General features: G+C 38.0%; 1 protein-coding gene across 1 annotated transcript; it reads left to right on the top strand.

Moving 5' to 3' along the window:
- Positions 1–526: 526 nt before the first annotated feature.
- LOC134208383 (uncharacterized) lies at positions 527–17,855 on the top strand. Its single transcript, XM_062684367.1, has 2 exons — positions 527–817; positions 15,858–17,855. The coding sequence occupies exons 1-2, from the start codon at positions 713–715 to the stop codon at positions 16,470–16,472; spliced, it is 720 nt and encodes a 239-aa protein (XP_062540351.1). The 5' UTR covers positions 527–712; the 3' UTR covers positions 16,473–17,855.
- The last annotated feature ends 8,888 nt before the right edge of the window (positions 17,856–26,743 follow it).

Raw genomic sequence — 26,743 nt, 5'->3', positions numbered from 1 at the left:
TTTATGGGCATCTTTAGTAGTGTTGCAATTCAGATTTTTTCTGCAAAAAGTGTTCAACTGTTATGCCAGAGCGAAATTCATGTATCAAATTTCATTTGTATTTTTAATTTTAAAAGGCGAGGATCATGTGTGTCAACTTTCCTCTCTGTTTCATAACTTAAGATCATGAATATTCTGCCAACAAACTTTCCTTGTTTTATTCCGCGGCCGCTGGGCGGTTCGTCACTGTGTGACGGCGCTACCTCAAATCTATGTGAGCGAGAGAGCCACCGCCAACAACAACCAAACGGCGCCGCACTGCTTCACCGCTATTCGCAACCCGTACGCCAGCTTAACCCGCGCCACCTCGCGGAGCAAAGAGAGTGAAAGATTCGACCAAGACCCCTAAAAGAGCCCTAGCTGCGCAAAGCGCGCGCGCCGGTTCAGTTTTTTTTTCGTTATTTCGGAAGGGGGAGGCTTGTCTTCGTTGGACATGGTCTCGTGGGGCCACACAAAATTCCGAACATTCGCTTATAAACACCTCGGCGTCGAGAGGAACATTGTCAATTTGAGTTAAGTTCCGTTCGGATAAGCATCAGCGAGCTGAAGCGCTACTGCTGATCGCAAGAAGTAATAGAAGAAAATAAGGAAGCAAGAATTTAGCGCGAGTGTCGCCGAAAGTTGAGTGTGTCGAGTGCGGAGAAGAAGCAAAATAAGAAAGCCGGATATAAATATGAAGCTGTTGATTTGTGTGCTAAGTTTGTGCGCCCTGGCGGCCGCTCAGGATAACTTCAAGGAGTGCCTGGATAAGGATTCGATCTCCTGCGTGCAGATGATGGTACGGATTTATTGTTGGCAAATTCGAAGATGATGTTTCAAAAGACAATCAGAGTGAAAAGTGAGGAACATTTAGATTGAAGACAATATGGACATGTGATTGGGAAGTGTGATTCGGTGGAAACCGGCAAAAGTGCAGGAACTGAATGGTGGTGAGACCACACGCAAATTGTTTACCCCATGCGGGTGGTGTCGCTGGACATGTGTAATTGTTCAATAATCGTTTATTGCATTATATCCGCAATTACGTTTCGATTGTTGACAAGTCCATTAAGGTTCACCCAGAGGAGTTATGGAGTGACAAATGATCGACCGTTTCGTTGAATGACGGGTGAAACTTTTGCGGTCGATGGTGAAAGAACGGCTTGACCGTTGCATCCATGAAGTGATTTTTTTTATTAGCCTTCCACTCGGTGCGTGCTTGCTGTCAGATGGTTTGATGTGGTCGATCATTATACTATTCAACGGTTTGGGAACGGTTGAAACGGATACCGAATGATACGCTGATTTTGGATTCGATTCACGTGTCATGCGACGGCAGATTGGTGGCAAAATATGAGTGAAGCTCAATAATCAAACTTTGCGATAGAGTGTGACTTTTCGTGTCAGTTTAGTTTGAGATGAAGTTCATCTCTTTATTTGATTCGAAATTAATATAGAGGTGTTAAATGTGTGATAATTAGATTCTCTTATTAATTAGTGATTACTGATTAGATCACTCAAAAACATTATTTTTTGATAATTTTGTAGTTTTTTTTTAGCAAAGTGTTTTCTAGTTTGATTGGTGTCACTGATAAAGATTGCCAAATATTAAAGAAAGCACTAATTCTATAGTTTATACATTGAAATCAAAGTATGTACTAGATTTGCAATCGCATATGAACCAATATGATTTTGTAATAAATTCAGCAAAGCATGTGTCTAGATGGATGATTTACAGTTAAAACATTTACAAACATATTCAGTTCATTATGTCGTACTACTTCTCCTGAGTTGGCACTTGTGGCTGTTCTGATACTTTTTCAACATTTAAATTTATTTCATCACGAATTTTCCTTGACATTAATTCATAACGATCAGAATCTGCGACGTTTTGTTGATAGTGCTTTCAAGTTTGGACTGAATGGATTGTGATTTGAGATCTGATACCATACCTTCCAAAGATTTTGGGTTATCTTCGAGCTTTATTTCAATAGTGTGTATCAAATATTCAATCAAAATAAGTCGACTTTTACGCTGTTGGTTTTAGTCATTGGAACGTTTCAGTGATTTGTAAAACATTTTGAAAACTACACTTGATGAGTTTCCGAACACAACACAAACAAGAAACACAAATAAAGTTTGGCTCCTCAACAATGTTGTATTCTTAGCTTGCTTTTATTTATCGATAATTTATGAATAAATTTCATGAATTGGAATGAAATATATTTTAAATCGATTGATCACTGAGAAAAAAACATTTTAGAGTTTTAATTGGATCTCAAGTTTTACCATGGGCACAGGAAACTTCAATTGTCTCTGTGACACAGTTCGAACTTATTCCCGCTTATGTTCCAAAAAATTACTTTTCAATCAACCAATAATAATGAAAAGTGTAGTGAAATACTGGATAAAATTAATTCCTACTCTTGTAATTCATACACTTAATAGTAAAGAAAACAAAAATATAGAGTGGTGGTCACTTTTTGATTCGTTTTATTTGCACGGACTTTCGACTAAAATAAAAACTTCCCCTGAAAAAATAAAATTTTCCATAAAAATTTAGAAATTGCAAGAAAACAGGGTAGTAGATAAATAAATACAAAATTTTCCTACTGTAAACATTTTCTTGTACTTTTCTGAAAAAGATGCAGGGTTTTGGCGCCTATATGAGCAGGCTTAAAAATGTGGGCAGCTCAATCCAGACTTCATTTAGGCTCTGTGACGGATGAAGTGAGATTAATAATATAATAAGGATAAAATAAATAATGCAAAATTTCCATGAACAATAAAACATTTAAAAAAAATGTTAAATTAAAAAATCAAAAATTTCTATTGAAAAAAATACAATTTTTTCATCATTAAATCAATATTAGCAATAAATAATTACGAAATTTTCCGCAAAAGATTTTTTTGTAAGCAAAAAATTAAATCCTTTCCACAAAAAATCAATAGAGAGCAATAAAAAAAAATAAGTAAATTTCCAAGAGAAAACACAAAAAATGAAATAAAGCTTAGCATTTGTTCCATATATGATTTTTTCTTTAAAAGCGTTCATTCTTCATGAAAAATTGAGTAAATTTTATTGCTTTTCTATATTTCTTTATTGGCCTTTCTTGAAATTTTGTTAAAATCTCTAGTGGAAAAAAAGTATTTGTTTTGTAAACATTTTTGTAATGGTTTATGGATGACATTAATTATAAAAAAATTGATTTCGTCATTTATAATTGTAAATTGTACATTTAAACTTGCTAATATATTTGCGTTTCATGGAAAAATTTTAATTGTTTATGGACATTTTTCTTAGTTTGGTCAAATTTTATATTTATTTTTTGCATCTACCTTGATTTCTTTATTGGCAATTTTCTATTTTTCAATGAAAAATTCCTAATTCTTTATGGATGTTTTATTTTGCTGCCCTTACTTTCTCATTAAGCGGCCATCTACAAAGTACGTCACGCTTCAAGGGCGAGTAGCATGGCGATCTATGCTATTCATTTCTACAATTAATGCAATATATGAAAAGTAAATCCTAAGTTAAGTAAAATTTCCTCTAAAATAATTTTAAATAGTCAAAAAATAATAATATTCAATAAAAGCTATGGAACTGAGCACTTGTCCATACGTGATGAACTTATAATTCTAATAAAAAATCACGAAAGTGAAGTAATATAAAAAAAGACTTGTCTATAAAGGACGTCTTATATTACGTCACGCTTAGAAGAGGAGAGAGTTTATCAATTCAAAACTATATTTAGATGCTTACAAATTAGCCGTGGCATTGAAATGCACATTAAAAATGAACTACTCAAAATCGAGTTGAATCCGACTCATTTTCACTACTCAAAATTTAAGTAAATTATTCTACTTTAATGAAATGGTGATTGCGTGAAACTGTCCGGAATCCAAATAATTTTCACCTTGCAAACAATCACCTTGGAAACAATCACAACAGAGAAGCGACATATAACTGTCATTTTTTTAATTTTATTTTTGCTGCGTCACAGCAAGCGTGGATTCAAAAGGTGACAGCTGCTCGTTGCTTCATTATTGAAAGTGGTGCCCTTGAAAAAGCGAGGAGGGGTAAAATTGGATTCAAAAAAGTTCGTCCTTAAACTAGGAACCTGTTTTCTGTAGAACGCACTCAGATAGATAGATTAAGTTGCGTCCCATCTGGCGTATCAAAGTCATCTAGCCGAATTCATGGACGGGTCAGTCAAAACGGGTTGACCGAAAACATATACCAACATATGGCGTAACAGCCTAAATGTAAACATTCCAGTCTGGAAAATAGGTGCAATAACGATTTAGCTGCTTTATAAGACTGAAAGAGCCGATAATAGTCTAACAAAAGCACAACAGTCGAAAGCATCCTTTCAAATCATTCCAGTACTTCGTACACACACGGAGCGAAATGGATTGTTGTTTCAACCATTTTTTTTGCTGAAGGCTCATAATATTTTGTTATTGTTTCAAATGAAAAAAATATAATTGAATCAACAATAAATATTGTTGAATTAATCGAGTGATCGTTGTTCAATCAAGCATATCGTTAGGTCAACAATATTTATTGATAATTCCATCTAAAACTTTTTTAATCAATGGAAAATATAATCAGTAAAATATAATTATTGTTGAGTTATCTGTGCGTGTAGTATATGCGTGGACAAAAGAAATGGGATTTATTGCTTTTTGGCTATTACGCTCTTTCAAATGTAGGTCTAGAGATTTCATTTGACCAAAATGCTCGTTTGGCATAAAGGTCCATTTGGCCGAAAATATTGATTGTCCGAAATGGCCGTTTAGATGAAATGGGCGCTCGACAGAAACAATCGTTTATCCGAATAGATTATTGGACCGGAAATTCCGTTCGACCGAATTAGTCATTCGACAGACAGGGGCCATTTGGCCAACAATGTCTGGTCGAGCAGCTCATTTAGCCAAAAATGGCATTTGACGTACGCCGTGATTGCTGAACTTTTAATGGGATATTGGTGGAATTTTTTTGTTGATAATATTTGTGCTGAACTATTAATTTCGACTGTAGTTTAATGCTTCGGAGATGGCTTTTCAGTCTTGACAAAATCAAAACACTGTTATTTAATCTTGTCCAACGTTTCGGTCCGTTTGGGACTTTCCTCAGGAACTCAATTCTTACAAGTTTATTCTCATACTGTGCTTCTACTGAACCGTTGATCGTCACGAGGCCAGGATTTCCCCACATAAACGAGAACGGTTCGAGCACCGCGTTTATGGTACAAACCTTTCCGCTTATCGTTCTTTGGAATTCAGAACCTGGCGCAAGATCGATCACCATTGTTTTGCTACAGGTAGAAAGCAACCACAGTGTAAGATAAACTTGTAAGAATGAAGTCCCTGAAGAAGGTCCCAAACGAACCGAAACGGTGGACAAGATTAAATAACAGTGTTTTGATTTTGTCAAGACTGATGAGCCATCTCCGAAGAAAGAAAACAAAAATGTGGTGGACTAATAAATTGGTCCGACTTTTTAGGTGATGCTATATGCTATATTTCGTTCCGAAAATTACAAATACACCTTGATTATTGAATAATTCCAATTTTCACTTCAATTGTTCATCAATATTTGTACCTAATCCATTCTATCTGTTTTAATACTCATTCAAAAAGCAGGAAACGTAATGCTTACTCATTCTCACGAGCAGAGGATGGTCACTCACGCAGATTTTCACCGAGAAACCATTTTGCGAGAAAGAAAAAAAAGAACTGGTGAGAGATAACTATTTTTCGCTCACTGTCAGTTCCGCGAAAAGTTGATTTCATCTGCTCGTTTTCTCACTTCATTCACCCTCTCCGTGCCTTCTCCAATACAAACAAAGAGTAGCCTGCATGGAACAAATAACCTTTGCCTAATAAGCACAGCGGTATTTTTTATGGTGTTCTGGTGTATGGTGTTCGATTCCCGATGCGGTCATATTTTTTTTTCATTAAAACGTGTCGAAAAATTTTGCGAAAAATGAGAATAAAAAATAGTGAAAATAAGAAAAAAATAATAAATAAGAATCAAAAAAAATAAATAAATAATAAGAATAAAAATAAGAATGATTAAACGAAAAATTAATTTCATCAAGTAGGCACGATTTTCGTTTATTTATCAGGCGTGTCTAAAGAAACTAGCAAGTAGTAGAGTAGCGAGTGAAAGATGTTTCTCGCCACAGGCTTCGAAAAAATATTCTTTTTAGCCTGAACACCGCTTGTTTTCGTCTCACTAAAACTAAAAGTATGAACCCTGTTAACAAGCATTATAGTAATGATATGGAAATGCTAATATCATCTTCCAAACTTGGACGTACATGATCATGATAGCATTAGAGGCGAAAGTATAGAATTGATAGTTCCGTTAGGATACGGCAGGCATGAAGAATATTTTTATAGAAGTCGATTTGAAAGCGAGCGGAGGGCAAATATTTGTGATGGCACATATCGCACGACCTTCCTTCTGCCAAGCTCCCGTATGAAGGGGGAGGGAAGAATATCAGTGTGGAAGCTGATATATCTCCACTGGCAAAAGGAAGGTGGTTTGACTTGCTCATATGCCATCGCGTGCGGAAGGATTTGCTATCGACGAGTACTGTCTCCAAATTTCTAATATGGCATCAGCATTTAGTCGAATAGGATTTTTATTGCACAGTTCTGTTTTCTCATTGCGTCCGTCTCGTCGCAACCAACTTGGCTGCCTCGGAGAGAACAAAGCAGAGAAAGGCACTGCTGCTGTACCGTCGACCAATAACAGCTGAATTGATGGATGCCCCCACCAAGGGTAGTACACTAAATTAATGATTTCGTGTATTTATTACTTCTACGTGAAGTTAAACGATTTACAATGATATGGAAATGCTAATATCATCTTCCAAACTTGGACGTACATGATCATGATAGCATTAGAGGCGAAAGTTTAGAATTGATAGTTCCGAAATCATTAATTTAGTGTACTACTCTTGGTGGGGGGCATCCATCAATTCAGCTGTTATTGGTCGACGGTACAGCAGCAGTGCCTTTCTCTGCTTTGTTCTTCCGAGGCAGCTGTTGGTTGCGACGAGACGGACGCAATGAGAAAACAGAACTGTGCAATAAAAATCCTATTCGACTAAATGCTGATGCCATATTAGAAATTTGGAGACAGTACTCGTCGATAGCAAATCCTTCCGCACGCGATGGTATATGAGCAAGTCAAACCACCTTCCTTTTGCCAGTGGAGATATATCAGCTTCCACACTGATATTCTTCCCTCCCCCTTCATACGGGAGCTTTGGCAGAAGGAAGGTCGCGCGATATGTGCCATCACAAATATTGCCCTCCGCCTGCTTTCAAATCGACTTCATAAAAACATTCTTCATCCCTGCCGTATCCTAACGGAACTATCAATTCTATACTTTCGCCTCTAATGCTATCATGATCATGTACGTCCAAGTTTGGAAGATGATATTAGCATTTCCATATCATTGTAAATCGTTTAACTTCACGTAGAAGTAACACACACGAAATCATTAATTTAGTAAGCATTATAGTTTTGAAAAAAAAATGTATATAAAATAGCTATCGGACGAGAATAAAACAATTTCAAATTAAAAAAATGGAAATTTGAATTTGAAATTTTCACATTGAAATCATTGTTCATTCAGATCTCGTCGTTAAAGCGAACATACAGACATTATTATGCGTCTATATTAGAAATTAAATTGATCTAAAAGATTTACGTTCTTTTCCAGGTAGTTTAGAACGTGTTAAAAAATAACCCATTTTGGGCAAAAAAAAATCTTGAACAAAAACCAAAGCTTTGTATTTTTTTCAATTTAAAGTAAAAAATTCAGAATTGATTCATCACGGGAAAGTAGGATGTATCGTGGATGCGTTGACATTTTCATCAAATATCAAACGCTATTTCAATTGCCGATTTTTTCTAAGTGTATTTATAATTTTCGGAACGGTCTATAATAGCGTGATTTGCATATTTTGACGAAGTTTGAATTTAAATTATTGATATTCCAAATTTGTACCGTGCACAAATTTGTTGTCTAACATTGAATTCCTGCAGATTTAGAGACCACATTTAGTTGCCAAATTTACTTAATTTTCCTGAATTATTCATATAACCAATTTATCAAAATCTTCCCGAATGAACCATATGCTCCAATTGCTTTATTCTTCAAATTTAAACAATTTGAGCCGGTTCTATCCTAAACATCCAAATGACACTCGCCCTAATGTAACAGATCTCTGAATTCCGTTCGCCCAGATTGACCAAACATTCTAAGAGTAATTTTGTATTGAAATTAAATTAGGCATGAAATTTATTTTGCATAATGAAAAACAAAATGACAGCTTCTTCAAATTTTACCTTTTCTCGGGTCAAAACAATTCGTAGTTGCTATTCGTTGATTGACGAGAACACCTGTTTTGCATAATGGTGAATAAGAAGGGAAACATATTATCATCTCGTGGGGTAAATGACTGTTTTAAATCTTAAAACTGATTTATATTTTGTTTTGCTTACCTTGTGGGTGTATCCAAAAGCTATTGGACTTACTTTTCTTGCAGTCTTGCATATTCATAATTGTGCTCTAAAATTAAACTACCAATTATTGGTACAGTGTTCCAATAGTTGCGGTATTTTTTAATTTATGTTCCTATAGTTGCAAATCCCATTATTTTCCTATGTGACTCGCAACTATAGGAGCACTACCGCAACTATTGGTGCAAAGACGGAAAATATTAAAGTGTTTTAAGGTCACTCCTGATGGAATCCAAGTTTCAAGCTCGCGTTTTCGGGAGCACACCACTCGATACGGAGGCGGTGCACAACTGTCATTTTTGTTGATTTAGCTTTGCTGCGTCGCAGCATGCGTGAAAAAGTAAAAATTACAGTTGTAAGTTGCTTCCGTATCGAGTGGTGTGCCCCCGAAAACGCGAGCACTTTGAAACTTGGATTCCGTCAGGAGTGACCTTAATGATAATTACCTATTTTGGATGAATTCCGTGGCTGTTTCTCTTTGAATAATGTGTTGATATGTCAAGCAAACGATAGATCATGTAGACTACTGCGATTAATTCGTAGATATGACATAATATGGACTACCACAACTATTGGACAACACCCACAACCATCGGATCAATTGCCCTAATGCGAGAAAATTCTCGCTTCCACGGAATCAAAACGGAATCAAAACCAAAATCTCAAAGCACTGCATTGCAGCATGCGTAAAATAAAAAAAAATCAGAATGGTTGTGTACAAGACACGATCGCAAGATAAACATTGGACAACGTAAGAATTTTATTGTAACACAATAAGCATTGGCCTTGAATACTTGAATAAAATATGAGTATTTATGGTTAAACTATCAATGTCTGACACACAATCGCGTATCGTGGTCAAACAGATTGGGACATATTCAAGTCACTAGCAGATCGTTATCTTCATTCGAAAAACCCCTTTCTTTGGGGTAACCAACTCATAGTCGAATAGAACCACGAGCACAAGTCGGAGGGAGACGCTAAAAAAATGTATCAGCATGGATGACATCAGTAGCAGTAGAGTGAATTTTTTTTTTTCGAGACTCTGATTTGGTTTTGTTGCTATTTGTGATTGGAAAGGCACATTGTTGAAAATGAATCGGTTCTTTCCAGGACCACAATTTTATAGAAGCGAAGGTTGAGCCGAGACATGTCTTTCCCAAATTGCAAATCATAATCGCTTGGTGACGGCAAAAAAGTTCCGTCGGTAGCAGAATTACGAACGGGCGTCAGACACTGCAAAACTTAATTCGTATGGATGGCATCAGTAGCAATAAACTGAAATTTACTCTCAAGATTGTGATATAGGCTGGTTGACTGCTACTGATGCCATCCATGCTGTGTGGCCCTAAATGGCCGGAACGAGTTATGACAGCGACTCTCCGTGGATGCGTGTGCACGCCGCGGAGGTCTGACTAGAAGAGGAAAAGTCATGGCTTGCTGCTCGCCGATTGACACACTGATGTGTGAATCTATTAATTAACACACGCTGAAGTCACTTTACTCAAATCCCACACATGCGAATAAATGTTATGCAATGTCTTATTCCGACGCGCGCTCGTGATTCTGTTGCCGAAGGCAACTTTCTTTTTCTGTCGTCAAGCGATTGAGATTTGCACTTCGAACAACATTCGTCTCGGTTCATCCTTTCCTAATATAAAATGGTGATTCTGCTAAGAATCGGTTTATTTTCTATAATGCGCTTTTCCAATCACTAAATGCAACAAAATCAAAGCCAGAACAATCCAAGAAAATTTCACTGGAGTGCTTCCCACGCCGACGACATCCAGTCGATAGTTTGCTGCTAAAACGCTACAGATGTAGGAACCACCGTCATCGATGCTGGGACCGCTACCGACGCTATCGTTTTGTCCGCTCTTCGTCCCATGTCTACTAACCGTGGAAAAAATGAAGCAGGGTGCCAAAACGTTTGTAACTTACATCATTCTGATATCCGTTTTGGGAATGCATGAACGGGGTTGGTTGGATCTGAAATTTTTACTGAATATGACAAAAATTGAAATATTCAATAGTTTATCATAAAAAATCGAAAGTTTCAATGAAATTGACAAATTGCTGGAAAGTTTGCGAGACGATTGATATGTAAATCTCCTAAATCCGTCAAAAAAAGAAGGCGCTTTAAATGTTCAAAATCTTACATGATTTCGTGACGGTCCCCAGTTTTAGATACTAATTTGACACCCAGTACCTTCGGGTAAGACGTTGTCCAACGTCAATAACAGTTGCGCGCTGCTTTCGTATTTAGTGGTGTGCCCTTGAAAAGGCTAGTAGATTCTGGGAGGCTTGCCCTTCAGAGTAGGAAATATGTACTCATATCCATTGATGCGGGTATAGGAGAATTTAAAAGAAGTAAAGATTTGGCACAACTAATGCCTTCAATTATAGTGACCAAAAGAAAAATCACTAATTCGTATTTTGTGGAAATGAACGTGATTCAGAAGGACAACTATAGAATATACTCCGCAGTGGTTCAAAAATATCGTTCGAAACGTTTCATCCATTCGGGTAATTAGTCTTGTAATTCTTATAGTCATTTCGTACGTTCCATCTTTTTGGGAGTTGTCATTCGGGCCAATGGAATTTCAGTGTTTGCAAGCCATGCAATTGATTTTTAACACTCGAGCACGCGCGCTGTTGTATTTTGTACAACACCAACAAAAAAATATCCCTCGCAATTATCAACACGAGCGAGTCTGCATGAGCGTTCCAGGACTGCGCGTGCTGAACGGTTAATTTAATCAATTTTCCTTTCTAGCACAATTAAGCCGATTCACTCTTATTTTATTTCATTCTTCGAAACGTTAACATTATTTTCTAATCATGATAAGAAATCGTTTGTAGTGGCGCAGTTTTCATATGCAACATAGTTCACATTTGAAAGCTCTGCTCCATTCAGCCTTCTCATATAAATTTTCCTATTCGAGTTAACATTCAGAAATTGTCTACGGATGAACCTAAATGGTGTGTTCAACGTACTTGATTGGCTCAGTTTCCGAGCATTCATCTATCTATCTATCTTTAAAATACCTTGATTTGGCTCTCTGGAGATCCCGAAAGTTTTTCACTGAATTATACGGAGCCGAATAACACGTTAAAACAATTTCATTTAGCGTAATTAAACGTTTGGCCGAAACTTTTCATCTTCTTCTTCATTTACGTCAATTTTTAGATTCTTTCACTCAACCGAAAAAATTATGATGCATTAAAATTTGTTGGTTGAATACTTTGATCGGCCAAATAAGTCTTTTGGTCCAGCTTAGGGCTGCAAACCTCTCTAATAAAGATAAAAATCCTTTTTGCTAAAGAAGTCATTTAGGAGAGCAAGTCATACGATGATAACCGAACATTCGATCTAACAGACATCACAAGCAGAAAAAAAACATCGCCTCAGTTCGCCAATCTGAGACGATCGATATATGATACTATTTCGTCGTTTCTTTCTGTCAATATGCGTGCTCACTGCTGTAAAAAATCACAAAAATAAGAAACAAATCAAATCTTTTCATTGCTTTGTTTTTGATAGGATGAATATCGGAGCCATGAGATGAATTCCAGTGGCAGTCCCCCTAATTTATATCTGTGACAGTAATCAGAATTCAAATAATTATCTTGAAGATAAATTGTCTAGCTCAAACCTTTGTAGTGGTATGTGGCGGGATCATAATCAAAATCATCATCATCATCATCATCATCTCACTTCTCACATCTTACTTCTCACTTCCCATTTCTTATTTCCTATTTCTCATTTCTCACCAAACACTTCTAACTTTTCACAGTGAGAAGTGACAAACGTCGGTTTAACGACCTGTTGGCCAAACGACTCTTTTGTCTAAAAGGCTTGTTCTGCCAAACGACATTTCTAGCCAAATGATTTGTGTTTCAGCCAAACAACTTTCGGCCAAATGGTCTTCCTCCCTGTATTTCAGCCAGATTCAATTGAAAACAGGGATGGAAAATTTTTTTTTTTTTAAATCGGGTTTGATCAACACTCACAGGCGAACTGATTTTTAAATTATTAATTGATAAAAACTCACCAACAATTAAAAATTGTTTTTAAAATCGTATCTTGATTAGAAGCAGTTACCGTCTCTTTTTTAGCTATTTCTCTTCCCACCACGAAGCCGAAACATAAAATTAAAGATTTAACTGTACTGTTGTGTTATTCTTCTTCTTCTTATTGGTATTACATCCCCACACTGGGACAGAGCCGGCTCGCAGCTTAGTCTTCATTAAGCACTTCTACAGTTATTAACTGTGAGGTTTCTAAGCCAGGTTACCATTTTTGCATTCGTATAGGGTAACGGCTGTATTTTGGACCGGGCTTATATTTTAGACCACCTAGCTAAATTTTGCATTTATATCACACAAAACTAAATAAAACATGCAACATATACATTTTATTGCAAAAAGAAACTATCCATAAGGTATCTCCTACATTTGTTTTATATAAAATATAGCAATTATGAAAAATATTGTCAAGAATTTAATCATTCCTGCTGGATTAGACCAAAATCAAGACGACATTGTAAAATTGAAGTCACCTTTCGAAAGCTGTAAATTTATTTGTACATAGATTTAAAACATGGCAATGATGTTGTTGACTTATTAAAACCTTATTGAAGCAGTTTCATATCTCGAACAAAACATTATAAGTTTAAAAACAGTATTCTGAGGCATGTCCAAAATAGGTTCATTTGTAATTGAACCGAACATATTTTCGACATATCTTCTTTTTAAGATCTAGATCTCTTAAACTTTTGTTTTTACCAACCATTTGTTTCTCTAGTATCAAAACATTCATAAATTACTGTTCATACCGCATTTATAAATTACCGATAATTGATGTAAGCCCTAGAAAAATGTCTATCAAACCAACATGTAACTGTTTTCATTATTTCCATACGATCGTTTGGAAAAGAATGTACAATGAGCAAGGAAGAACCGGGTAACAAACTATCAATGACGCAAATGGAACAAATCTGGGAAACTATATAAAAAGATATGGCAGGGTTAGAGTGATCAGGTGCATACTTCACGGCCATGGGCCATACGTTTGTTTTGCTTCGATGATGCTTCAATACCCTTAGCTGGCAGATATTCTTCTAATCCTTAAAGTGCTTAAAAAATGCATTTCTTACAAGAACTTTAAGGATGAAATCGCCGAAAATGCTGGAGATCACTTATTTAATCTAATAGTTACATAACTTTGCAAGCAATACAAAATTATTCGAGTGGTCCAAAATATGTTCAATAGGTGGTCGAAAATAAAAACAGGTGGTCCAAAATTAAATCTTACATATCTTCAGAATTTATGATAGTTTGGTTCTTTCGGTGGGATTTACAACGTTTTTACCTACAAATCTTACTTAGCATTCACCACTTTTTAGTTGCATAGGGAAATGATCAAGCATTATTACAAAATCCAACTTTTATTCGAAAAATTGTTTGGCTATCTCCTAAAGTGGTCCAAAATACCTCCCTTACCCTATCATGAGGCTAACACGATGATACTTTTATGCCCAGGGAAGTCGAGACAATTTCCAAACCGAAAATTGCCTAGACCGGTACCGGGAATCTTCAGCATGGATTTGCTTTGTAGCCGCGCGTCTTACCGCACGGTTAAGGAGGGCTCAATCTGGTATTAGTATTTAACCGTAATTAGTATTTATAATCGTATTAGTATTCATAATCGAATGATAATTCTGTGATTCTTATCGTTTGAGTTCTTAATTTGAGAAGTTATCGCCGGTGACAACTCGCCTACTGTTCTCATGTGATTTTCGTCAAGCAATGAAACGGTTGCTAGTTCGGTTGTTATGACGTTTGTCAGCTAGTTGATGAAACACAGTGCTCCCCCGTATAGGAAACACCTGATTTCTACCTTCCACAGATTCTAGTAAACCTTCAAACCGCATTTACGACGTAGTTTTTCGCTATTATTTGTTAGTATTTTTGGATACTGTCAAAAGTTTAGAGTAAGTTGCCCCTTATTCTCAGATGAATTATGCAATCATTATCATCTGAGGAAAGAGATATAGAAAACGTTTTCTATTGGACATATTTTTGCCTTGCTCATATACTAAGTATATGTAAAGGCTATATGATAACTTTAAAACCAAAATTTTGATAGAAGGCTCGAAGAACCAAAGTGCTACCAATCAACCCAGCTCGATGAATTGAGGCAATATCTGTATGTGTACAAAAATGTGAGACACACTTTTTGGTACCTTATATTATTTTTTTGTTAAGCATCTTGGCTGTGCATATGCACAGCACATGTTTCGAAATGGACAAATTGATATGAAATTTGCGAAAAAGAATCACGTGTCTTGGAGGGACTCGAACGCTCAACCTCCTACTCTCTAGATAGGCGTGATAACCCCTACACAACAAGACCACTTAAAGGTCACGTTTGCGGAAAAGCCATCAGAATCCGAGTACCAACCTCCACCGCGGTTAGCTCTCTTTTTTTTGCAAATTGAATATCTTTTTTTGCAAATTGAATACCTTATATTATCCGATTTGCTCTCAAAAGTGCAATTGACGAGGAATGCGGTATTTTTGTTTCCATGTGAAAATTGGGCCGAATTGATGGGGATAGTGGAATCTATCCCCCTGAAGTGCTATTTCGACCTTTCTATCGTTTTTTTTCTTATAAAGCGTGAGAAAGGCACCACCAACACAAGGTGGGTTAATCAGGAGTGTTTTTTTTAATGCAGCATGCATTACCAAAAGTTGGCCTTTTCATGTTTGTTTATAGAATAAATTCAGCGTATTACCAATTAAAACACAATGAAAAGATCTCATCCTCAATGACTTCATAAGCATGGAGAAATTATGAAAAATTTGTTGATTAAGCTCCGTTTCATCTGAACTCCATCAACCATAGAAAATGTTTCACTTCACTTCTTCTCACTTCATACCTAAAACATCGTCATCAAAACCCCTTCATGGGCGAACGATGCTGTATTTTTTTCCATCACAATATCAATCAAAATCACAATCTTTTTACTCGCAAACTCTTGTTCAAATCAGCCGTTTTCAACCAGCTTGATTACCTTCTAACGAAGCTCAACGAAGCTTATTACACATCAGCAAACCTGTTTCTTCATACTGTACTGGTATGACTGTAAAAGCATTTTGAAAACGAATCAGCTTCAAAGAATTTTATAACCAAAATCAGCTTATAAAATCTAGTTCTCTTCAAATAAAAATCGAACCAACAAAATCCACTAATCAACCATTCTCTTACCATCTTCTCACTCCGCAGTTCTACCGCAAGGCCCGCGAGTTCTTCGACCAGCCCCAGATCAGCCTCGCCGGAGGGCTGTCCTTCGTGAAGGCAGCCGGCCGTGAATCGCGCTCGTTCAACGCCGACAATGCCATCGTCGAATCGGCAAACAGCGTCGAAAGCCGCGAGGAAGCCCTCGAGAGCTACGTCGTGGAGCGCACCAAGAACTTCTTCCAGGAACGATCCCTCAATCTGGACATGGCCAGTGCCGCCCGCAGCATGTCCACCGTCCTGCCCGAGGAAGTCAAGTCGTCGATGCGTGCCCTCGTGTCGGAAGCCCGTGGCAAGAAGAAGCTGCTCAAGTCTCTGCTCCCCATCCTCGGACTGGTCAAGCTGAAGATCGTCGGTCTCGCCATCTTGGCTCTGTTCGGTATCGCTCTGATCGCCAAGAAGGCTCTGATCGTGTCCGTAATCGCTCTGATCCTGTCCAAATTCCTGTTCCTGAAGAAATTGCTCTCCAAGAAGGACGACTCCCACGCCTACCACGGATCGTCCGGCGGATGGGCTGAATCCAGCGGCTACGGTGACTACGGATCGCACAGCCAGCCAGCTCACTCGATCGCCTATGCCGGTCACAAGCCAGTCCGGAAGTAAGCGGCACTACAGTCGACAGTAGTGAGGCGCCATAATGGGAGCCGATCTTTGCTGATTGGCCTCCGCAAGCTCTTACAACACCCGAGATAAATCCCACTCAGTACGTTCCGCACTGCGGGTGGTTGCGCTGCACCAATATGCGCAACCCGCGAGGAGAAAGAGATCGAGACAAATTAATTTATTGAAATTATTTATTACCATAAACGCGTTTTTCGTTGGAGCGATTAATTTATTTGTTAGCGTTAACGAGATTCAGGTCTTGATGTTGTTGAGATTTTTTGTTTACTTGTTTAGGATCCTTTTTCTCTTGCCTTTCTAAGCCTTCGAACACACTCATTTACGTCTGCATTTGTTTCGAAACCGTATTCCTAACGGTGCAGTTCCTCGTTTTCAGAGGGATTCACCACACCAATTCTGTAAAACTTTATCTATTTTACTCATTCTAGTCTGTATTTTAACTCTCGCGTAAGCTGATTAAGGTAATTTAATCGGTGTCAGAGAAAGCTTAAAATAGAATATTATTGCTATTCTACCTGCAAACGAAGCTCGTCCTAACTTACTAGCCACTATACTTCACAATCTACATTCTTCTTCCCTCGACACTTACCACTACCGGCCAGCTTAGGTCCTATTCCAGCCAATCTTCGGTAAAGTGGCGCACAAAGCAACTCATTTACAACTTTTTCTACAACCAGTCTACAGTTTCCAACATTTTATGTAAATCTTAAGCTTGAAACTCTTCCACCGCGCTTGATACTTGGCTTCTCTGAAAACTTTTTCTCTCGATATTTGAACCGCGCACTCTACACCACGCTTCAATCAACTTTCTTGCATCTTCCGCCGATCAGATAACTCCTAATTTTGCGCCACTACCGATCATCGAACGGAAAGTCACTCACCTTACTGCTTTTCTTTTCTGCTTACCAAACACATGGTCTCGTCCAAAAACTGGTTGAGATCCAACAAGGCAAGCAATCTGATAGGCACGCGGCAGTACCAGAGAAAACCAAAAACGCAGAGCACTTAAAACCACTTTTACTGAGCTAATCGAAATGGGTACTGTTATTATATCTTGTTCCATTTCACTGTAATAGTAGCGATACTTCCTCGAGTGCATGTCCGATGCCTTGTAATTTTCATACTTCCCATCTTGTGTTTCATCTTCGGCATCAGTCTAATTTCTGCTAAACTATGCTTATTCTGTCTTTCTCCCCTACTCTGCGTCTAGTGCCCAACCCGATAATGGTTGTTTCAATTTTCACACTTTTTCAACTTAACTAGAGAAAAAGAAGATGAAAATAAGCGAAGAAGGAATACTTGTGAAAAACCACTTGTAAATAAATAAAAGAATGAAGAAAAAACATCCACAATTTGCAAACATAACATCTAGTCGCGTAATCGCGAACCTGATTTACCGGAACTAAAACGAAAGAAATTCTCCTTGGCCAATCCAGTCGTCTCCGCATGCGCCCACACATTTCGCCAACCGATCACTGGCACGGCACTCCAGAGAAAGTGAAATCTCCTCCTACGCCGCCAATTGTCCATTGTTTAACTGGTTTCAATTGAAAAAAAAAATAAAGAGCGAAATCAACAACAGCCTTTGACAGATGACACGACGGAGCACCGCGAGCAGGAAGGTGACATTAAAAAAAGACATCCGCGAAAGCTCCTCCAATTATCGCCGAACTCGCTCCACATTCCTTTCACACCTACCGACCTCGGCGGCCACGGAGCGCGCGAAACCAAAACTGGGCCAATGAACTCTCCGTCCGCCTCGCTCAGCATCATGACGCGCCGCAACGAACCGAATTTAACTTCGTCATCGCGCCTTGCCGGCATGGATCGTCGTTGAAGCGACGAACCCGATGAACAAAACAAAACAGCACAAACCGAGCCGAGGAAAAAAACTGCAGAAAGAACCGAAACGGCAGAACCAGTTTTTTGAGGTTTCGGTGCTTTTTTCCCTCTCACGGGTTTGTTTGGAGAGGTACCGTTTTGGGTTGATTAAAAATCGGCAATCGAAGCGGTTCGTGCGAGGAAAGCGTGATCATCCGCAGCGCAACCCTTTCACGGCCCTTTGGATTCAAGTAATTACCTTCCGCCATAACGTTTATATATGCGGTATTTAAATTACAAAATAACAAGCGATAATTAGATGCATAACGTTGATTGTGTAATCATCTTGCGGGGAATTAAATCTCCTGGAAGAATGGATGAATACACGAGCAATGAATAATGATCAAATCTTCAACCTGGCCCGAAATGGGTTAATTTATGCGAATTGATGGTAGCCGTGAAGAATTTTAATAATTATCGGGAGGAATTGGACCTGGATTGTTTACAGTTTTCGTTCGGGCACAACGGTGAGGGAACGGGTGACACATTTTTGAATCGACCCAAGATTGGAAAGTTGTTTTGCTGGGTGCGTTCTGAAGTGTTACGCATTTTAATGACTTATTTGTCGTTCATAGGTAGGTTCATGTGTGGTGAAACCAGACGAGGAGAACATACAAAGTAAAAGTGATATTGGATCGTTTCCTTATTTCGAAGTTGGAAATTAAATGAGTTTCACTTTTACGAGGTTGTTTTGAGCAACTGGTTCCTACTGATGTTTGAGTTTGATTATTTGTTTCTCTGTCAGGATAAATGATTTGTTGGACTTTTTGACTGACTTGTGATATTTTATTTGTAAAACAGAAAACGGATATTATGGAAAAATGCCAAATGTTAAATATCGAAGCCGTTCGCCAAATTGAAAGACTAAAATAAAGAATATTCACTACAAAAGACGGGTGAAGCTTTACTGGTATTCATTTGAATGTTCTTTGCTGATGATTGGAGCTCGCCAAATATAAAAGCTATTTAACAAACTTTGTAATTTTATTTTGAAAGTAACAAGTCATTATTTTTTTTGTATGAGTGCTGCAATTTCAACTATTAGCAATGGAGACGCTTTCATAATCAACCAGAAATTAAAGTAGAATTCTGTTAATATGTTAATGCAATTTTTTGTTTTGTGGAGTCTATATATTCTGTTAGTAGGCAAGCGAGAGTCTCCAGGCCTTTAACCTTTGATGATTAACTGACAACTAACTGCCCTGCCCTACTTTAATTATTATTCATTTGACCATCAGCTGTGTCGTTCGTATTAGCCCATTTCGATAGTTTCTGAATCTGGGTCAGTTTTCTAATCCAGAAAATCTGGCAACAGATAAAAACTGAATTTGCGACCTTGATATCAACTTTGAGTCATATAGGCAGATAGTATTATCACACGGATAGGCAAACCATTTTCAACACAGTGCAAATTAATATTAGGTAACACAAATAAAAACGAACAAGATAAGAAATAATACGTTTCGATACAATCGGAAGCTTGGAACACGGAATTGCAAGTCACTAGGTTCCGTAGGTTGCGACAGCATAATCTACGATGAATTACATCCCCGCAACTTCAACGTCGTAGCGCTGCAGGAAGTTTTCTGGACAGGACAGAAAGTGTGGAAAAGCAGGCATAGAGCGGCTACCTTCTACCAAAACTGTGATACCTCGAACGAGTTGGGTAGGGGAAGAGGCCACAAAACGCTCCCCCGATGCAAAACGCCTTTTGTGGTTTCCCTCATATTTACCGTCATTAATATGTCCCTAACAAAACTAGATCTAAAATTATGTAGGATAGGCGAAGAAAGTTTCAAAATAGTGCATGGGAAGGTCGGAAAAACCGAAAATTTCCACATTTTGAAGAAACATCTAACATTTTGGCGAGGCAAAACGCCCTAGTGGCAATAACCTACAAAGTACTTGAGTCTCCACGAACTATCCATACTAGAATGCTGATTCGCCGACGCATGGTACTTTGTTCCCTAGGAGCCGCCAGCTGAAAGGCGTTTTGCCTCATGAGTTTTCCGGCAACAAAATATCACAACTTTTTTGAAATGTGAATATTATCAATATGATTGAGATTTTTGACAATTTTTGAATGGCATCAACTAGCTTTCTTGTTTAATTGATGCATAATGTAAAAATACCCGCGAATAGCGTTACAAATAAGACAATAGAGCAGTGTTTGCTTAGCTAGGGCATATTGCCCCCCCTTCCCCTACCGGCTTCATAGTGCTGGGAAAGATGCACCAACGCGTGATTGTGTGGCAGCCAATCAACGCAACGATGTGCAAGCTGAGTGTAAATATTCAATAAGACTAAGGAATCACTTGACACGGGAACAACCTTCCTGCAAGAGGATCAGCACTGTACTGGCGGGGACAGCCAATACACCTGACGTACTGGCCCTTCTGGCACAGTAGTGCCATAACACTGAGACCATCATTCTGTCATCATCGTCATCATTACCAATCATACGCGAGGGGTAAGAAGGTATCAGAGTAAACACCGAATAGGAACCACACATCCCCCTTCCACTCAAAAAAAATCCAAGCGTCAAATTTTTTTTTATAAACTATATACAATATAGATGCATAGCACCCCAGTTTTACCTTATTCTATCTTCCACTTGAATTTGATGTGCTTATCGCTTGTCTCACTTGTCGCATGCATGAAGATTATACGATTTTTATTATGGACGCCACGGTTTTTAGTGGAATTGGGCTTCACCTCAACTTCCAAGCGCTTTCTAAAGCAGATGAAGGACAATAATATAATAAAAACACTTGTAAGAATGTGGCCAGGTGTGTGGAGAAAATCAGGCCCGCAAAATTATGGATTTTGGCAGCATCTACAATTACCGTGGATATGTTTATCTCTGCTTTAACTCCATCCACGATTTCTGCAAGAATTCATGAAATGATGTGCTAAAATTAGGCTTTAGCTTAAAGAAGTATGCAGTACAATTATCATCGAACAAATCAAACATATCTAACATATTTCGTGACATTCATAATGTTAAATATTAGCAATCTACTTCTTCCTCTCTTTCTTCCTATTCTCCCTTGTTTTCTACTTATTTTTTTTTCTTCGATAACTTTAAGTTCCAACTGGAACTTGGAAGGCCTTTCAGCTTTGTGTTTTACCATTTCCACATTTATTAATTGAAAGCCTTTCTTTGCCTGTCAATTTTACGAAGTTAGCCGAAAATGTTTCCAACCTGAAGGCTTCCTAGGCCAGACCGTGAATCGAACTTCGGATTGGTAATTCGACGCATCTGCTCGCAAGACTAATAGGAGACCCATGCCAAGAAATTAATTTGATAAACTTAGTTGGTGCAAACGATCACCGTTTTGTAAACCTTTTTATGAATTCCTATAATAAAGCACGATTTCAATATGTTAAACTTAAGTGTTTACATGATTGTTCATTTGGGTAGTACGTATACTGTCGGTTCCGTATTTTTTCAACGCAACGTAAAATGTAACACTTACACATTTTAGATCGTAAGAATGATTATGATTATCACTCTATTACATGCCGTTTTTCATTATATGATATAAGTGTTAGTAGCCTTCTACTACTGCTAGGCTTCCTGCAAACATATAACTTATTACATTTAGCTTATAACACGAATATCAAATAACTTTTTCACTTCACTTCTGGAAATCGAATTTACCACCTAAAACTTGATCATACCGTGCCTCTACTGGTTAGGCTACCAAATATGTCTTTTCAGTATACAGTAACATCCTCTGAAATTGTGACTTTATTATTTTTCCTATTATAAATCACGGTTTCGACTTTTGGTTTTAATGAGATGAACTTACGCAACGTTCGGGTCAAGGGATAATTATTTATCATATGTTCTGTTAGTACTTTGTTCCCCTAAACTATTCTTTTCTGTAGAATATGAATGTTAAAGATCTTGGCTACAACTCAAATTAAATTGTTCATTGTATGCTCAACTTTTCCGTCTGATACATTTCCAAGAAAAATTTAACGAAATTAACAGAACTTTAATATTGTTTCTTCCATTGTTATTACAAGCGCTTTGCTTGCAAATCCTTTTTATAACGAATACAGGTGATCTGAAGAATACACAATAAGGTTGGATTATTCATATTTAGCATGTTATTATGACGAAGCTAGTTTTATGCAGTTTTCGTTTCGCTTTCGACGAAAATTAACTCATTTGAATTTAAATGAATTTCCGACAGTACCTTCAACTTTCTTTTTGCTCTAGTGAATTCAATAGTGTGAGTGTTCAGAGGTTCAATTTGCTTTTAAGCTAACGAAAATCTCAATTCACTTGTATAATATTAACTAAATAAAAACGTGTTGGTATTGATGCATTCAATTCAATCCAATTTTCACTTTTTAGAAACCGAAGTGACATTTTAAGTGTCTTTAATTTGACTCGATTTGTCTTATAACCAAGAGACTGTAGTGGTTGAACAACTTCGGAAGTGATTGCTTTATGCGCTTATTAAACGGGTCTTTTTTATTCCTTTATTTGTTTGTTCAGGCACTCTGTTTTACTTAACCGCTACTGTGCCGAGATCTACTGTGGTATTCAGCTGTGCAGAATACACAGAATCTATTTTTAGATTTCGATTACCATTATTGTTGTCGTTTCCAGTTCATCTCATCGTCAGTCCATTGTGTCCATTTGTCCATGTCGTGCATCCAATGATGTTACATTGTTCGGTTGCCATTTTATCCCGGTACGTTGGAAGAATGCCTCCGAGAAGAACAAGTTGTCAGTCGTCATCAGGCAGCCATGACGAAAGGCGCGTCTCCCAATACGCTACCGCCTGGGCAGCGCATCCGGCGACTGACGAGGGTTTGGTGGAGGGGCTGGGAATCGAACCCATGACCATTCGCTTATAAGGCGAACGTGTAGCCAACTACGCTACGGCACCCCCCAATTAAACGGGCCTATCACTTTATATTTCCAGCAACACTCTTTCCCACTCGTGAGAATAAACTTTGACGAAATAAATACTGTCATCACTTGTACTGTCAATTTGCTACTCATGCAACAAAATAATGTAAACATGTCGGATTGAAACCGCTTTTGATGAACCCATCTGAATCAAGATAGCGTCTCCGCCTATCTGTTATTCTACTCATTTTAGAAAATTACAAACTTTCCTCCATCTTTTTTAAGCGCATCTCTCAGCATCGGCAGGCTGAATCTTCTCTGATTAATGATACTAATCTGAATACTTATTTCACTTTTGTTGTGCTTGCCGTATACCCGACTCTCCATCGGATTTTAACACATGCTGTTTTACACTTTTTTGACATCTTTTTGTCTTTTTTATTTGATAAATACCGTTATCTTTGTCTCGGTGGTTTTCATTAGTAGCCACCTTTCTACCCTGGCAGTTTTAATTAACCACCATCTTCAAAATAAAAAAAGTTTAAATTGTTGTCAGCCAATCAATTTCTCTTTGCTTCAATTTCCATTGATCGTTTCCAATTGATGCCTTCTTCTTTCAGGCGGTGTCCATTACACGCCGTAATCCCCTATGTGCTCAACAATATTCAAAACCTTCTCCAGGAATTCTTCATCTATACTTGGTTCACCAAGCACTTTCCATTATACGATTTTTCGACTCCTAATTGTCACCGCATTTTTACTTCGGTGTTGCTCGTGCTCGTCGTCTGTTTTTTTACGATTAAGAATTTTTTTAGGTGCTATTTTCATTTTCAACAGGCAGTTTACTTTACATGCCATATTTTTATCTCAGCGGTTTTCTTTACACGCTCTCTCTATCGATAATCTCTATCTTTTTACTCTGGCAGTGTCCATGACACGCCGTCTTTTTCTTCCCGGTCAAAAATCATTTTTACTCTGGCGGTATTCATTACACGCCATCCTTTTCTCTCAGCGGTTTCCAATACACGCATTTTTCACCTAGGTGGTTTTCATTACACACCATCTTTTTCCTCGGCAGTATTCTTTACACGCCGCAACGGGTGGTTTTCATTACACACCTTTTTATGAGGCGGTTTTCAATACTCGCCATTTTCAATTTGCCTTACCTCAACAGCAGTTTTCATTACATATCCCAAGTAACAATTCTGTGGCCGTTGGGTTTTATATGAATTTTAAAAAGGTTTTATTGTGGGAATAATTAAAGCCTATTGTTTTATAGTGGTCATAAACGATGCTAACGAACAAAGGTTTTATATCACTCTTGAGATATCCATAAAACTCTTATAAACCATGTTTTAAAACTGAACTTTTTGCTAGCTTTGAAGTTTTAATAATAGTTTTATTATTGCTTTCAAATGCGTCATATGCCGCTAAAAGCATAACAGCCATGTCCATCCATATCAATATTTTCATTTTCATTTTATTTCGTTTATATGAGACAGATATCCTTGCGGCAGCAGCTTCGTCAGTTCTAAAAATAATCAGGACTTGAAAGGATCTTTTCGGACAGAATACGGTACATAATTTGACAAATTCCCATGACAAGTGATTCCTTTTGTGTTCGGTAACTACTGATACTGTGTTTTTATCTGACCTGACATGGTCGCCAATGTAAATATTCAATAAGACTAAGGAATCACTTGACACGGGAACAACCTTCCTGCAAGAAGATCAGCACTGTACTGGCGCACAGAGGGACGAATCCTTAGAAAGAGGGTCAAAAGGTCATTTTTCAAAATGATGTATTCTATTATTTAAATATTTTTCTCGCATTATACAGGTTATAAAACATTGTAAATTACTTTGGTTGAGTCAATTTGACGATAATGTGCCCATTGGAGTACCTTTGAAGTTGGCCTGAAAACTGTTTTTAACACCATTCATAATATATAAATATGAAGTATGATATCTTACCAATATTTTTTCAAATTTGTAATTCAATCATTTCAAACTCAATACATCTTCAAAGATAACATAATCAACTATCAATTGCATACATTGTATCACAAATTCATGAAATATTCACCCTTGGCTTATGGAGTTGAATTTGGGCTTATTTTGAAATTTACTCATTTCGTGGTGTTTTCATGTGGTCAGAAAACAATTTACCCATCATTACCCAGCGCTGAAAATCGCATGGCAACTACTTTACATTATATATTTTAAAATTGAATCAAATTTAGGGCCCGCCAGGGCCCGCAGGTTTTTTCCGAGGCATTTGAAAATGACGTAAAATACATGAAAATGTATGTATATGTACTGAATGCTACAATCACAACAATCGTTATGAATGTAGTTGAAAATGATAAAATTTCATCACAGTAAGTATAATAAACCCATTTGTTCTCATTTTAAGCCATATTTGTACTTTTGACCGTCTTTTTTTCAATCCGTCCCACTGTGATGGCGGGGACGGGAGTGCCAATGCACCTGACGTACTGGCGCTTCTGGCACAGTAGTGCCATAACACTGAGACCATCATTCTGTCATCATCGTCATCATTTCCAATCATACGCGAGGGGTAAGAAGGTATCAGAGTAAACACCGAATAGGAACCACACACTGAGGATAAAAGGCCGATTCTTCAACAATAGCATCATTAACGTGCACAGCCCACACGAAGGGAGACCCGACGACGAGAAAGAAGCGTTCTATGCATAGCTGGAGCAGACATACGATGGATGCCCACTGCGGGACGTCAAAATCGTCGTCGATGACATGAACGCTCAGGTAGTGTAACCGTTCGGGGAATGTTCTCGAGGATTGCTAAAACGGTGGCTTAAGCGCCACTCTCTAATGGAACGTACACACGGTCAAGCAGTTTGACTAACATTGACTCCACCTCTCATTTGTTCAAACATCCATCAAGTTTTACTAACAGCGGCACGAACAATCAATTCATTCGACCAACAATATCACACACGAACGACCGAAGCGCCAACTCGAGCACCAACCATCAAAAAATATATGGGGGTTTGTGTAACTTCACTACAAATGCTCAAACATGTTCAGCGAACCTTGACTCCGCCCCCGACAACTCAAACCAAAATCAAACCGTTTTATTTTTTTCCAACCGAGCCGCCAACTGTCAAATGGTTGTTCGAACAACTTCACACACGTTCAAACAAAGCAGCAACCGAAGCGTTTTCTTAGGGGCGGAGTCAATGTTCGTCAAACTGCTTGACTGGTGTGTACGTTGCATAACGCGATGGCGGTCACCGGCGGGTTCGTTCTGCGATTTGGCGCGCAGCGATGGAAGTGACCCGTGTGCGATATGGCCAATCTAAAGGTGCGGAGTGATTGGCGGCTGGAACGGAAGCTTCCGATTTAGATCGGAGAGAGTGTTGCGGCACTTGGCCTGGATTTCCCCGGGACGATCGGCTACGCCAAATAGAGGCACACGTTGTTGTCCAAAATTTGTTTCAACAGAAACTCCCAA

The sequence above is a fragment of the Armigeres subalbatus genome, chromosome 1 (genome assembly GCF_024139115.2).
Source record: "Armigeres subalbatus isolate Guangzhou_Male chromosome 1, GZ_Asu_2, whole genome shotgun sequence".
Classification (NCBI taxonomy): Eukaryota; Metazoa; Arthropoda; class Insecta; order Diptera; family Culicidae; genus Armigeres; species Armigeres subalbatus.
The sequence above is the reverse complement of the archived record's forward strand: the minus strand, read 5'-3'. Positions and strand labels throughout refer to the sequence as shown.